The 16,904-nt window shown below is 35.8% G+C and overlaps 1 protein-coding gene across 11 annotated transcripts in view; it reads left to right on the top strand.

Annotated features, from left to right (window-relative positions):
- The window catches only part of LOC131439125 (protein alan shepard), a 553,131-nt gene that overhangs the window by 88,712 nt on the left and 447,515 nt on the right, over positions 1-16,904 (top strand). Inside the window, exon 1 of one of the 11 annotated variants that reach the window (XM_058609782.1) lies at positions 12,782-13,301. The exons of the other annotated variants lie outside the window; for them this stretch is intronic. Within the exon in view, the coding sequence (XP_058465765.1) occupies positions 13,257-13,301 (45 nt within the window). The 5' untranslated portion in view covers positions 12,782-13,256. Of the gene's footprint in view, positions 1-12,781; positions 13,302-16,904 lie in introns of those variants that run through there. 11 annotated transcript variants of the gene reach the window in all.

Here is a 16,904-nt window from a genome sequence, read left to right as displayed (position 1 = left end):
ACCTTGAAAAGGGAAAAACCATCAACAGTGACTATTATATAGCGTTATTAGAGCGTTTGAAGGACGAAATAAAAAAAAACGGCCTCATTTGAAGAAGAAAAAAAATTTGTTTCATCAAGACAATGCACCGTGTCACAAGTCGATGTAAGCCATGCTGAAATTGAACGAATTGGGCTTCGAATTGCTCCCTCATCCACCGTATTCTCCAGATTTGGCTCCCAGTGACTTTTCTTGTTCTCAGACCTCAAGAGAATGCTCGCTGGTAAAAAATTTAGAAGCAATGAAGAGGTAATCGCTGAAACTGAGGCCTATTTTGAGGCAAAGGACAAATCGTACTACAAAAATGGTATCGAAAAGTTGGAAGATCGCTATAATCGCTGTATCGCCTCTGATGGCAATTATGTTGAATAATAAAAACGAATTTTGGCAAAAAAATGTGTGTTTCTATTAAACGATACGAACTTTTCAGCCGAACTGTTAAGTTTTGACGACACGTGCAATGTGAGGTGGGCATGAAGCAAGATTGCTTGGTCGAGCCTATCGCTAGTTTCCAGTCATGGTCAACTCATAGTAGAACTCGTTCTTCTGGTCTCATCAAATGCATAAAATCTCCTTGGAACCGTGAATATTGGGCTTCGGTATTGACGGTGACTGGGTTTGCTCCGTGGCTTTCGGCACTCAAAATTATCATTCATCTTCAGTAAAAACACCCAAAAGCTTTGTTTTTGGATCATTTCCATGGCTTCAAGTTGCAAGGAAACAGTTTGATGAGTCGTAAAATTATAATTAAAAAAATTTAATGTCAAATTATGTTAAAAAAGGATAAGTCAGGAGCTTGGCAATTTGTATTAGTAATTTTCATCAGAAAAATCATGATTTCTGAAAAGCCTTAAACCATTCTTGTAGACGCAATATTGAACATCAAAATGTCTAATTTTGTTGTTGATGATTTATTAACATTTCATGTTTTTATTAAGTAAAATTTAATTTCATCCTCGAGTAAATGACAATAAATAAAAACTTCCCCTTAATCTAATATTTCGTTAAAAACCTGTACATGATATTATTCACCATTCTAAAATAACAAATAGTTGAGAAGTATTGGTTTCATATTTGATAGATGTGCTAAATAAGTAATTTTTCACATATTTTAATAAACGTGAAACTGGTTGCTTTAGAAATAACTTTTTTGGAATTCATTTTCGCACTGTTTGTAAAAGCTTGTGCAACTTTGCCAAAAGAGAATGTTTCAAATTTGTTTTAAATTTGACTGTGCAAGATGTCGATTTGAACAGTTTTACATTTGGATTTCACGGAACAAATACTACAGATTATATCGAACTTTCTACAAGATGCTTGTTTCGTGGCTTATTAAAAATGAAGAAGTTACAACTAAAACTGTTTACAGGGAAAATGATTTTACTGATTAAAAGAGCACTATGGATAAATTTTGATGTTTGATGATATTTATGATAATATAATGTTTAAGCGACTACTTTTCATAAAGACCTTAAAGTTTTGCAAACGCAAAAACACTCTTGTCCGTTCTTGGAATAGCGGCATGAAGCAAAATTATACCTAAAGTATAGACTATGTTGTCTCAGAAACGACGTAGGCCTTTTTAGTGATGTAGACTCATGGGAAATTTCATACTGCAACTGGAAATGGAGTTACGACTTATATAAGAAATTGTCAACAAAGAGTGAATGTTAAAGAAGAATCCACGTCATCCACATTAGTTAAAACGTTACTCGAAGGTTCCATAATGGTTCTCTTTTGTTAATCTTTCTTGTCCATTATTAGTTTATTTGTTTATTTATGTATTTGTTTATTTGTTTATTTTTTTTTTGTTTATTTGTTTATTTGTTTTTTTGTTTATTTGTTTATTTGTTTATTTGTTTATTTGTTTATTTGTTTATTTGTTTATTTGTTTATTTGTTTATTTGTTTATTTGTTTATTTGTTTATTTGTTTATTTGTTTATTTGTTTATTTGTTTATTTGTTTATTTGTTTATTTGTTTATTTGTTTATTTGTTTATTTGTTTATTTGTTTATTTGTTTATTTGTTTATTTGTTTATTTGTTTATTTGTTTATTTGTTTATTTGTTTATTTGTTTATTTGTTTATTTGTTTATTTGTTTATTTGTTTATTTGTTTATTTGTTTATTTGTTTATTTGTTTATTTGTTTATTTGTTTATTTGTTTATTTGTTTATTTGTTTATTTGTTTATTTGTTTATTTGTTTATTTGTTTATTTGTTTATTTGTTTATTTGTTTATTTGTTTATTTGTTTATTTGTTTATTTGTTTATTTGTTTATTTGTTTATTTGTTTATTTGTTTATTTGTTTATTTGTTTATTTGTTTATTTGTTTATTTGTTTATTTGTTTATTTGTTTATTTGTTTATTTGTTTATTTGTTTATTTGTTTATTTGTTTATTTGTTTATTTGTTTATTTGTTTATTTGTTTATTTGTTTATTTGTTTATTTGTTCATTTGTTTATTTGTTTATTTGTTTATTTGTTTATTTGTTTATTTGTTCATTTGTTTATTTGTTTATTTGTTTATTTGTTTATTTGTTTATTTGTTTATTTGTTTATTTGTTTATTTGTTTATTTGTTTATTTGTTTATTTGTTTATTTGTTTATTTGTTTATTTGTTTATTTGTTTATTTGTTTATTTGTTTATTTGTTTATTTGTTTATTTGTTTATTTGTTTATTTGTTTATTTGTTTATTTGTTCATTTGTTTATTTGTTTATTTGTTTATTTGTTTATTTGTTTATTTGTTTATTTGTTTATTTGTTTATTTGTTTATTTGTTCATTTGTTTATTTGTTTATTTGTTTATTGGTTTATTTGTTTATTTGTTTATTTGTTTATTTATTTATTTGTTTATTTGTTTATTTGTTTATTTGTTTATTTGTTTATTTGTTTATTTATTTATTTATTTGTTTATTTTTTTATTTTTTGTTTTTTATTTCTTTTGTTTTTTTTTCAATTATTTTATATTTTTTATGTTTTTATTTGTTTATTTGTTTATTTGTTTACTTCGTTTATGCAGGAGCAGGGAAAAGCTTACTCATTTCTATCAAATTTTCTCTCCAACAGACATAAAACCTTCTCATCTTTTGCATCAACAGATTATAATAATCCAATCGAAATGTTTTCCTAATACAATAATGTTAATTAGACTAAACCTAACTAAAACTACAATAATATAAGGAACAGTTTCTTGATAACAAGGAGGAGAATTGACAAAGTTACTATACTAGTAAAAGACTATTGAGAGGCTTCCACAATATATTGTTACTGCGTGTGAATAAATCATAAAAACTAAATCATCCAAACCGTCATGGATGTGCATTTTCCCACCTCCTCCCCCAGAAAACCTATCACACCTCACTTTCCCCATGTGTAATACTCCCGGCAGATTCGGAAGCGAGAGTCTCTCTTGTGATTCTGGAAAACTGAGTAACGATAATTAGTAATACAAAAAAGACGATTTCCACTGAGAGAGCGCGCGTCTACTCTCCCAACATAAATTCCAAACCAACACAGATAAGGGCGGCTGGTTTATCGATCGATATGCAACCGTGTGTACGCTCTATGTTGTGATGGAACATAACTACGATGCCACGGTGGTGTTCGTGTTACGCTTCTTTGATTAGTTGAAAGTGAATAATCCACACCCAGTATGTTGCTGTAGTGGTTCGAGTTGCTGTTGAATTGTTCAGATTAAAGACGTCATCGTTGTGCACAAACTAGCCTGCCTTGGACGGTTCCAACGATAATGGGAGGATGAATTTTTTCGGAATTGATTTTTTCTTTGATGGTTTTCAAGAAGGGATCATTCTGTATACATTCTATGGTTGGGTACAATAGTGAAAAATAAAACAGATCATCATGAAATAAATTAAGACCGATATTCGCATAGCGGAAATAAAAAGCTAATTTTAATCTAGATAAACCTTCCTGCCTCATTATATTTACTATGACAACTACTAACGAATGCGTACATAAACAAATCGTGTAAAAGCTTCCGAAGACTATCGGAATCGGACGTCGATGGATTAACGTTGGGTGTGAGGGACGGACGGTTCCAGAAACGATAAATTAATGTTTGTGTAGTCGGTGTAGTCACACCAAATGTCATCATGGAGTGTTCTGTGTTTTTTTTCCCTGTCAGAACACCGCAGTATCGGATGGGTAACATTGAAGGTGCATGTGTGCGTGCAATAGTTCCAATTGGAATTGCAGAGAGAAAATAATTTCCTCAGAATTCCATTGAACCGGCCGGCATTTAAATATATCTATCTCAATGGGGTGGGGTTGACGAAGTGAGATGGTGAGCTGGAAAAAAATATGTAGACGTAGGCATTTGCTGGCGAGTGTTTTCCGGAGAGGACTCTCGCGGAAGAGACTTTTTAGTACCTGCGGCTGTATTGGTAGCAATGAGCGGACATACACACGTTGCTGTGGGTGGGCTATCAGATGTCATATGCGCAGATTTGACAGCTGTGCGGAACGAACGGGAGTGCACCACGAGAAGGTCATGGCTTTGGAATGGTTTTCGTAGTATGCTGCGGTTATACGTTTTTTGTAGATTGTGTGATCTGGATTTGTAATATATAAGGTAGTGTGTGAGTGTGCGTATTTTTATTTTGTTCCACAAAATTTGTTTTCATTTAGTGGAATGGGCGATTGTTTGATGATCGTTCATGATTGTGCTCGATGATACTTGATCTCGAAAGTGATCTAGCGGTTATCATTCCAACACCATGGATAAACGTCTGTCAGTTACTTCTTCATTAAATTCTGTTTCTGTAACATTTTTATTCGGAGGAAAAAACAACAATAAAAATGAAAGAATTTATAATTTCCTACTCTTTCTTTACTCACCAAGCTATCTCTATGAACCTCCTCGATGCATTTGTTGGCCCCAAAACTGTCGAATGAATATTACTTAGCTATTATTAACAAATACAAGTGTAAGAGACACCGATTTCATCAGAAATCGCTGAAATTCATATTATTTAAAAAATCTGAGTTGTAATAAAATATCAAAAATTAAAATTGTTTAAATTAAATTTATTTGGATTCCAATCTTAGGCACAGATTTTCCGTGCAAGTGAAATTTTGGGAGAAATTCGAATTCAAAGTCACATTATTACAAATTTAGGTCTGTCCTTTTTCATATAGTTGCATTTGGGAGGGTATATTAAATATATCAATTCATCTAACCATTCAACGCCCAAAAGAAGACAGAATAAATGCCTTAAATATCACTATCCGAAAAATGGTAGAAGGAAAATGGAAATATGATTGCGAATGACATATATTTTGAAATGTTGAAGTAAAATTGTCATAACTAACTCGAGTTAAGCGAGAAAAAAGAGATTAGGGAATACCGAATGAAAGGTCACAGGAAAGATATTTTAGAAAGATGTCAGTGTTCAATCTATCAACACAATCTTCACTGCGTAACGCAACGTATTGTTTCTAAAATAAACATAATATTCATAACGTACCTATTGATTGAATCATGAATAAAAAAAAAAATTGGACGTAGAAATGCACTCAAAGTATTAAAGATTTAAGTTCTTCCTAAAATGTCACCTTCAATCATCGATCGTGTTGAATATTCTTAACTGTCATTTTTGTTTTTAAACCAACAGAGCTTGTGGTCGAAGTAACTAACAATCCAGTTGAATTATTCGCTGGTGGATGGGTAAAGACACACGTCAATCGAATCAATAATCAATTAAGTTGAAGAACTGACGTAGATTTTGATTCTAAAATGTATATAAATTATATGCTATAATCGTTCCAATCATTTCAACAATGTATTTTACATGTTTTTTGCAACATATTTTGTTTGTTTTTACGTTTCGTCTTCGACTAATCCGTGCATTAGCAGTTACTAATGCCACCTTCCGATACCAAAAAAAAATCTAATAAACTTTATTTTATGGATCAAATTCAAATCCGAAGCAAATTTGAATAAAATAAAATTTATTAAATTTACTTCGACCAATCTTAAAACCATTTACAAACATCTGTGAAAATAAATTTTGTTATCTTAAAATTAGTTCAAATATGTGAAAACATGAGCATTAAACAAAATTGTAATGCATCGTTGATCAGTAAGTATCGGTTCGGATAGTAAATGGTAAAAGACCTTTATAATTACGTTCCGAAATAACCAGTGGCGCTTCGTGACAGTTTACGGGTTGTGCACTGTTTATGTGCTACTATATCAGATGTAACAGTTCTTTGTAAAAGAAAACTAAAGATTGAAGAATGGATCTTTTCTTTGTGTTACAATTTTAATACGATAAAATAACGATATACTTTTGATTGAACTGTCAATAAATTCATCAATAAAACTGCTTCGACGTTGCAACTGAGACAGCAATTTGTTTTCAACTGCCATAAGCATCAGCCACTGAAGCCTCTCGTGAAGGAGTACATACAAGTTCTCACACAGCCAACCGTGACAGAGAGAACAGCAAATCTCAGTGCTGAGCTGTGTAATTACCTCTCTTCTTGAATATATGCAGTAACTCATGTGCAAGGAAAAGACTCTAACAATTGAGAAACTTGAAATTTGAAGTTGGATGTATATAAGAGTTGTGTTAATGCACGCAATTTTGATGCACGAGGTAAATTGCTCGAGTTCAGAGCGCAACGTATTAGCTACGACAATGCGTTATGAAAATATCGTTTGGCAGTCATTGACAAGCATGCGCAAGTAGCTCTCATTGTTTTATATTCGGCCTGCTTTCATCGAATAAATTTAGAAACTAAAAACGCTCGGTTATTCTAGCAATAGGTAGAAGTTATGTCATTTGAAGATTTCTGCTTACTTAAATGACCTTTGTCACGTCTCACCTTTCATCGCATCGGGGCTCTTTTTTGAATACTTTCATTCTATAATTTACATTTTCTGTTTCTTTCTTTGGTTAACTGAATATAGCAAAAAGTAAAAAAAATATTGACCGTTATACTTGGTCGTTAAAAAAGAAAAAAGCAGTAAATATATATTACTGAAGCTGGCTGTTAAATTTGTCGATGCGTTTTTGAAATTGTTCTTTGACTTAAATTGTAGCAAAGCTATTATTTGTGATATTGTTAATAATTGAACTATATGAAGTTGTTGAGTTGAAGTATCATTGTTATTATCACTTCACTTCAGTAGTTGCAGTTGAATTTTATGGAAAGTAAGTATAATTGAGACTTGTTTCATTTACCTACCAGGAAAAGGTAATCATGTGAATTTTTTCCGTGCGATTAAGTCGCATTTTTCTTATTGAACGCACTGGTTTCGTCTGAATCTTTCGATGGTAGCGATAACCCTTGATACCCTAGCAGAAGACCTTGGACGACCTATGATCACGTAATTTAAAATAATTCCATATTTCTCGCTCTCGGCAATCAGCTGCCTAGAGAGGCAGAAAAACTGTGTGTATGATTACCTATCCCAAGTCACACTGTCTGGCAGCGCTTTACAGAAAAAAATATGTTTACATGTGTTTTGTTCAAACATACAAACAACTTTAGCTCAGGACTCAGGGAGGTGTTAACTCAATCGAACCGAGAACATCGTTCCATCGACAAGCCCCGCCTAAATGAAATGTTCGTATCAAATGGATTCAAACATTACAGGAAGACTTTCGATCCCTTGCAATTGGCAAGCAATCGATGATTTGTATGAATAATTAACAATTATTACAATTCTATCCATAAAAGCAAAGTCTTGGCATTACATTCCTTATGTGGAATTTGGCCTTTCTGTTTCAACAGACTTCGCAGCTGATTCTTAGTGTACAAAAATCATTGCATGGCTAGTACTATGGATCCTACTGTCACTTAGAATCCTTCCAGGTCGGGGCTCGAACATACGCCAACTGGCTTGTAAGACCAGCGTCCTATGCATTGAACCGCCAACCCGGGACAATTCTATCCATGCCATATCCTAATATTTTTATTTATCAACATCAATAGGGTTAGGTAAAAGGTTTGTTATTTTATCTACCAACGTGCTTCAAAAAACATGTTTATAAATGAGATGCTTCAACCAGTGCGGGAAAAATCGCCACCTACTGGGGGTAAGACCGACACCCTTCGAAGTTGAACCGACACTCAACCCAAACAATCCCAGAATATTTATGGAATTTAGATGTATTATGTTTCCTGAAGCTGGTAGACTTACAATTGAATGTAAAACATGTGTAGCCGTGGATGCACATTTCACGGACACTCCCCGAGCTACTGCATCCTTGATATAAATTTAACTGTTGTTGGGTGCAGCTCAGACGGCTAATTTTTCCTTCGTAGTTCTGTTGATGGTACCTTTATTAGTCAGGACCATCAAATAAATCAAACACCATGGCGAGCACGTATTTTTAAACACTGAAATGTCAACACGTTTTTGTTCGAACTCACCTTTCTGTTAATCCTAAGGAGTGTATCGAAAATAAGCTATCCATATTCATTCGTGTTGTACGCATGTATTTGTGATGTTTTTTATATTCAGATCACAGCATGCTGTGTGTTTGGCTGTTAGCTTTCGTATGTTTACTTGTTTGTGCTGTTGAAATTCTGCGTTTTCAAAATGTCGCGTATTGAAAAAGAAGTGAAAATTCAGGTTCTGGACACATGGCTAAGTGAGAAGGGTATTACTATGCGAAAATTGGCGAAGCGGTTTGGAATTCATGATGACAGTGTTAAAATCATCATTAATAAGTTTGGGTAACACTATTCTTTAGGTGAGCTACCAGGAAGAGGCAGAAAACCCGGTTCTTCCAACCCGAAACTAGTCCAGAGAGTGGTATCTCTAGTCTTGAAGAAAAAATCAATGTCAATACGTGATTTGGCCAAAAAAGCAGGAACGAGTTTCGGAATGATCCAGCATATCAAGAGGCGAATTCACCTGAAGACCTACAAGAAGCAGAAAGTCTCGAAACAAAGTGTAGAACAGAAGGAGCGAGCAGCAACAAGGGCCCGGAAATTGTTTTCGCGTCTTTTGCGGTGTCCGGATGCATGCGTTTTGATGGACGATGGGATTTATGTAAAGAAGGACTCAAAATCCTTTCAGGTCCACAATGCTTAACTGTCGTTGTTGGGGAGGATGTGAGCGATGCGGACAGGTCGAAACTCGGTCGAAAGATACTGGTATGGCAAGCAATATGTTACTGTGGTTTGAAGTCAACCATTTTTTAGACTACCGGAACTATAAATGCAGAAATCTATCGATCTGAGTGTCTCCAGGAGAGATTGCTGCCTTTATATAAGAAGCATAGTACACCTTCACTGTTTTGGCAGGATTTAGCGTCGGCTCATTATGCCAAAACCACTCTCAATTGGCTTGCGAAAACGGGTACAAATTTCGTTGAAAAAAAATATCAATCCACCAAATTGCCCTCAGCTTCGACCCATCGAGCGTTACTGGGCAATCGTGAAGAGGGTCTTCAAGAAGACTGGTAAGGCAGCTGGGAACATGCAGGAGTTCAACAAAATTTGGTCTCAAGTGTCCAAAAAATGCGATGCAACACATGTCCGGAACTTGATGAAGAGCGTTCGATCAAAAGTTCGAAAATTCTTGAAGGAATAACTTAAATTTCATTCGTCTGATCAAGGCTTAACGTATAACACAATGTCACTTTCAATGATCACATGGAAGGGATCCAGGCGAAGTGTAATAAATATAGTAAATGTTTATATCCTCTATTAAACAGAAATTCTATGTTCTGTATGAGGAACAAATTACTAATTAATAAACAGAATTTGGTAAAGTTGTTGTTCCCCCAGGAAGAAAACGCTTCAAAGGATTCAAAATAAAATTCTGAAAATGATTATGAAGCGTGCTACGTGGTTAGTTACGAATGAGTTACACAGACTCAAAACTATAGAAACATTAGAAGCATAATGTCTCATAATGTTAAAAGTAAGTTCCGACAAAAAATACACGGAACGACCGAAATCAGCATTTTCGCGAAAAATTTAGTTGATTTGCTGATTTTAGTTAGTTATTTTTTGAGACAACTAAAAAAATCTTACTTTTGCTAATTTAGATTTTTTATTCTCATTCCCTTAATAATAATAAAATATTTGTTGAAATGACTATTTTTTTTAGTTGAAATCACAAATTAAACGTGCTGTCATTTCGTAGCTAAGGCGCATTTCATTTCCATTCAACTAATTTTTTAGTTGAATTAAAGAAATAAAATGTTGTTTTCAACCAATATGAATGGTTGAATTGGCTTCTGCAATCTGCAGCTATATGGCGCCCTGTCACCGAAACGGTAACACCGTAATGACTACTAGCCACTAGATGGCACACTACTGCCGAAAAAATTTCAGACGCGGTTGTCTTTTCTATTTTGGCAGGTATAAATACGATGTTGTATTTAAGAAAAAGACTTAAACGAAACATAAACAACTTTTTGAATTTTTTTCTTCTAAATCATTGTTTTCTTCATTCTCACTGAAAACTTTTAGCACTCGGAAAACAAAAACCGAATACAAGTAGTACACCGGACGGCGCAGCTCGGAAGGTTTAAAGATACAAAAAAATTTCATCACAATTAGAGTGAAACATTCGAAATTCACTTCACTGTTCCGCGTAAAAACATTATTACGCACAATCGCTTCAAGTGCGCACAAATTCTGAATAAATACGATTTCCACTAACAGTTTACGACATTTTAACATATCGGTTTAGAAATTTAAATAAAGATATATCGAACACATGCGAAAAACATCAAAACAATTTGCAAGCAGTTTCAATAAGACTGTCCTTTTTAGCTTTTTAATGGATTGTTTTGCTTTGACACTTCTCATGAGTTTTTGGCTAATAAACTTGTTAATAATACCCATTTCAGTTTTGTTTTCTTTGTGCTGTCCTTCAGTAATGATGGTGATAGATAAATAGAAACAAATTTTCTGATTTTAATAACAAAATTAGTTGTCAATGAGAATTTCGTGTTGGATTGAAATATTGCTGGTTTGTGTCCAGGATATTCACCAACTAAACACATTCTCCAAAAATAAGAGTTTTTTCAGCAAAGTAAATTCTCAATTTTAACTAATTTTATAGTTATTTTGGAAATTTTGTTGTTAAAATCAACTAATTCAAAAACAGTAATACGAATTAGGCGCAGAGCTAATTTCGGTCGTTCCGTGTAGATGCAACCCTCAATTGAATCGATTCGTTCTGTGTATAAGTTGGTAGATTTGTGTATAAGTTCCTTTCCCCCATTAAAAATTACAAGTCGGTTTACAAATTTTCTAAATTCACAGAATTGCGGAAGCTAATGATGTCCTAATGATAATAACCAAAACATGTATATAATAGGGCTGAAAAGTCACCACTTGAGACTGAACATCGAACTAATTTTCTATTCTAATTAAAATTAATTCCTATTACAATAAATGATTATTCTAAAAAAAATGGTGTTTACTGTGAACCGGAAAAAATAAACTGAACTATCAGTTTGGCGAGTAGGGAGAGAATTATAGCTCATGAATTATATGTAAATCTGCCGTTTTTAACTAACTGAAAGTTTAGAAATTATGTCCAATCTAATGTTCGGCTTCGCTTCTCGCTTTCCCATTCTAACAACAGTCACCAACATTCCTAAATCCAGATCGCTAAGGTCACACCGCGGCTAGTTTCTCCGATCCGTTAATTCCATTAGCTCAGCAGTTACCGCTGCTGAAGCGATGCTTACCGTAGAGGAAGATCCACGTATTCAATGCCCTCGAGAAGTAATGAGTTTAATTCCGTCTTTCTTAGCTCTTCTTCGCGCAATGGCCGATCAGATTCACATTTCGATTGTCGGTTCACACAGCGCTTTCAGCAGCCGCACGAGGAAACCGGACAATGCGCGATAATCGGATCATTGTTACTTCGTTAAGCCGCACTCACCGGCCTGGGGTTGCTACGCGACAAGTTACAGGTGACACCGGTCAGATAGTGCCCAACTCTTCAACTTCACCGCAGACCGACGATGTTTCCTGGTGTCGGTGCATTCATCCGTACAGAAACCACAGAGTCCCAAGTGGTTGGTTTAAGAACTTGCTGCCCTGTCATGTCGTGGCAGATTAGCTTCAACGCTGTTCAAGCTTAGCTCAGCTATCGTTCGGCCCGAGAGCCGAGAGTCCACACATCGAAGAGTCAATGTACCTACACTACACTTGAAACCGGCCCGTTTCGATTCGTGAGGAATGCTCTGCTGCCTGCTCTGGAGAACCGGCCTCACCACGGATGCACCAATTTATGTGCGGGATGTACGCCTAAGCGGTATTTGTGCACTTCTCTCATCACAGGGGGGGGGGGGGAAATGAACGGAAAATACGAAATGAAAACATGCACACTTGCTTCGAGTGTAGTTGGTCGGAGAGAGAGAAAGAGAGTGGGAGAGAATTGCAATCGAAGAGTTACATATTCTGGAGAGAAACTCTTTCTGTTCATGAACGAAATCACTCTCTGAGAAACATTAGGGAGTGGCTCTCATTAGTGTACACTTTTTGGTCGATTTAAACTTAATCCGGATTTAGAAACCTTTATCTGGCTTAGGCATTATGTTTTTACTGGTAATTTGATCCAAAAAGTTGTTGAAGTATCGAACTGATATCCGGTTGACAGCGGCATTACATCCAGAAGGATACTGAGACCCTCTCCCTCCCGTCAACCATTCAACCATCGCTCTGAGATTAACCTGCAGTAATGTGTTTGTGATTCCTACAGCAGTGTGCGTGTCGTAGAAAATAATCAATATCGGAAAAGTCAAAGTGAAAAGTTTCATCAAATTTTACGTGTGTTTGGAAGAGCCTAAATAGTTCGGTTTAAAATTTGCGGTTTTGCTTAGAAAATTAGCTTGCTCAAACTGATTGTCGCTAGTTTATCAGAGCTTCTCTAATATTCTGATAACCGCAAGGTACTGTGTGTTGTTTCCTTTTTTCCCCCTTGAACGTTAGATGATTTCCCGGTGCTCTGAACTATTTTGATTAGACAAGCTGCTGGATTTCGGTGCTATTTCTCGCCGGTGGTCCGAGTGATCAAACAGTCCCCGAGTTTTCGGAAATTACTAGAGTTTTCAAAGTCGTTTGGTGGACACATCTAACCGGAAAGTGATCGCAAGACTAACCGTGTCACGCGTGTGGATCGCAGTTGATAAACTATTGGAAAAGAGTCTTCCAGGTTTCCCACATCAACGTCGCTAGCAACTCAACTATCCATCGCAGTGTGGTGTTATGGTAGTATATCTGGACACCAAAACAGTAAGCTACAAAATGATGGTAAGTTTTCGATTCGGACGGAGAACTTCCGGTTCCGTTATTAAACAGTCAGATTTCGCGCAAGCGGAAATCGAGATATGCAAAAGTCAGTGTCTGGAGGGAGCGGGTTGGGGGCTGATGGTAGTGCAGGTGAAAGTAATGCAGGTGAGACGGATGAGTGGATTGTAGAAACGTGCAAAAACACATGAATTATAAACAGCAACGGATGAAAGGAGAACAGCAGAGAAGACAAGAATTTCTTGCACCGTTTATGGTACAGCGGAGGAATGAAGGTTCGTCGGGTTGTAGAACACTGGCTGGCTGGCTGGCTGGCTGAAGGACAGGGAACGCGCGGTGGCCGATTGAAAGCATGTGCACGGAGTGTGAATGTGTGTACGCGAAGGCAGTGAGCGTGGCGTACAAGGCAGACTGCAAAAAAACGGGAAATCCAAAACGAGTAACCGAGAAGTCAGTGTACTCTGCTGTTGCTGCGTCGTCTTCGTTGTCGTTTCTTGACGACTATCAAAATTGAACCAGCTGAAATCTTCCGAGCGACGGGAATCTCCTTCCTCCAATACATGGAAAGGGAACCTTGTCACGGCACGCGAAGATGATGTGAATTTTCGGAAGATGTCATTATCGGGCTCTGACTGCTGTGGTTTGCAGACGTGTCCCATATATGGCATCATAAATGCATAATTTTTTTTTGTTGTTGATGCACCTTTCGGTACCCATCGTCGTTGGTACCGGATCTCGTATGCGTCATCGCGAGGTACGATACGAGCAGTTCCGTTAAACGCATTTAACGACTATACCGGGTCGTCTGTGTTGCGATGTGCAAAATTTTTAGTTGGTACTCCAAAAATGTTGTAATGATCGCCTCGAGTATCACACCGAACCAGTTCGATTCAAGAGCAGTGTCCCAGTCCATTTTTTTGCCCATCATCATCATCATCATCATCATCATCATCATCACTGGTGCCGTTGCCAATGAAATGTGCGAACAATGCTGTTCTCAGTGGTGGGAGATGGGAACGTTGGCAGCAGCACGAATTGCAGTATGGCGTTATTCAGGCCAATTCTGTGAGGAATAGCTCTACGAGGTTGAAAATGGATGACAGTGATAGCGATAAAAGTTCAGTATGCAGGTGTAACCTTTTACTGCAAAGTATTTAACCCCTGGATCGGACAAAGGTTAGCTCTTTTATCTATCGGAATAACGTGTTTCACCAAAATCGTAAATCTTTTCGTTCCATGTAATACTCTTCAACGTTTCTTTGCATTAATGCTGAATACATCTGAGAACAACTTGCAACTCAATCAAGCAATAGATAATAATTGTAAACTTCACTACAATTTTAAAGCACAATATTTAATTCTGTATTACATACAAATTTAACAATGAGCGATATTTGGATGGTTCTTGAATAATTGAATCAAGTTCCTGGCCTTTTTACTGTCCATTGGACCACTTTTACGATTACTTTCTTTCCTTGTTCTGGTGCTCCTCGAATGCCTCTGGATTTTGATTGTAAGTGCACCATTTTTTTTCCACGAACAATCTCTTTTTCAATGACATGGTTTGAACTGAAGACTGTCCCAGAAAGTATGGACGCAACCAAAAACCGCTGCCATTTCGCAATGGTTCAGAATCTGTCAATTTTTATGGCTGCGTTCTGTTGTTTACACTCTTTTCTAACCACTTGTGCAGTTGTTAATTCGTTTTTATTAGTTTGTTTCGAAATGCGTGGACTTTCATCAGAACAACGTCGAAAAATTGTGTACAAATGGTGCACAGAACGCGGACTGCCACTGAGAAAGATAGCAAAAATGGAAGGAGTAAGTGAAAAAGCCGTGCGAAATGCAATCAAGAAGTTCGGTGAGGATAACACCTTTGAGGATAAACCGAAAACGGGTCGAAAAAAAGGCCCTGCTAACCCTCAGTTGGATAAACGTATATTGAAGGCGTTCGAGCAAAAAAAGGAGGTTTCAGTTCGGGATGTGGCCAAAAAAGTGGGCACTTCGAAGTCAAATGTTCTTCGTGCTAAAGAACGTTTGAATCTTCGAACCTATAAGAAGCAGAAACAATCAAAACGTAGTCCGAAATAAGAAGCATCGATCAGGCCGAGGGTTCGAAAGCTGTACAATACGATTCTTGCTGGAAATTTGAACTGCATAATCATGGACGACGAAACCTACGTGAAACTCGATTACAAATCCTTGCCGGTATCACAATATTATACGGTGCGAGAAGGGCAAGTGTTAAACCAGTCCGAATTTTGACAGGTGTAAACAATACTCGGTGAATAAGATATACTCGAATTAACAGGTTTATTGCTCATTCAATTCAAAAGTCACAGAAGATTTCAAAGTGTAATTTTTAGCGAAAGATTAGATGTTTAGTTTATACGTCGTCTGCGTACTCTGTCTCCCATCTGCAATCCGCTTTAGATGGTTTTTGATCTTAAAAAGTATTGTAAACTTGATGTAAATTTGTGATATATTTATGTATCGCCGAAGCGGAAATCTACGTCAAGTGTACCGTGTTTTATCCTACATTGAATAAATAACATGTGGATCAATAAGTCCCGGGACTGATAAAGAAATGGCGTTGTCAACCAAATTTCCGTATTTTGATATTCTCAAAACAATGGATTCGAAACAATTTCTGGTGTTTATTTATCATTGCTTTTTTTGGGGGAAAAACAGCAATGGATTAAAAACAACCATATGTCGGTGATATGCTGAGTTTAAAGCCAAGTTCTTTCGAAAAACTTTTTTTAACCTAGTGGTGTAATCTCTTATTAATTATATTTTCAAAAAAACCACTAGAAGATTCTGTGACGAAATTGTTGTTTCAATCTTGAATTAAATAAGAAATTTTCTTTGGGTATAAACTAACATAACCTTTTCAATTTGTAAACAATTATGTCAAGTTAGTAAGAATTTTTCTCCATTTTGCATCGTCGCACTAAATGATTGAACACACTTCACCTTATAGTTCTGGAACCGGAAGTCGGATTCGGATGAAATTAAACAGCAACCTATGAGACTATAGGAACTTTTATTTGAGCCGTGGAAATCGATCAAATCATCTCTGAAAAAATTCAGTGAGTCTCGTTTTAAACTTTTTGACCACTATTTCCGGCACTTCTGGAACCGGGAACTTGGAACCAGTATAGCCGAAGTCAGTTCGTTTAGTAAGTAACTAATATAGCCTACAAATTGAATCAGTTTTAAGGGGATGGGCGTAACGTGATTGCTAAGACAATCGGCTTTCACGCAGCCAACCTGGGTTCAAATCCCAACCCCGCACATAGGGCCAAGAAATTTTCCTGTCCCGACAGGTGAATGACTACGATGTTAAAATCTCTATTATCGAAATAAAAAAATTCAGTTTTAAGCCAAATCTAGAAGAATTTCATCCTTTTTTGTATCGTCGCTCTAAATGACGGTGCGAAATTCAATAGCAACCTGTGGGATTACGAGATTTTTTATTTTATGCGTGACAATATTTGACACATACTCACACGCAGACACAAACATTGCTAAGCTCGATGAACTGTGTAGGCTATATTATAACACATAGCCCTCTAGGCCAATTTTCACTTGTCAATTTTTCAA

The sequence above is a fragment of the Malaya genurostris genome, chromosome 3, assembly GCF_030247185.1.
Source record: "Malaya genurostris strain Urasoe2022 chromosome 3, Malgen_1.1, whole genome shotgun sequence".
Classification (NCBI taxonomy): Eukaryota; Metazoa; Arthropoda; class Insecta; order Diptera; family Culicidae; genus Malaya; species Malaya genurostris.
Note: the sequence above shows the minus strand (reverse complement) of the source record. Positions and strands in the feature narration are given on the sequence as shown.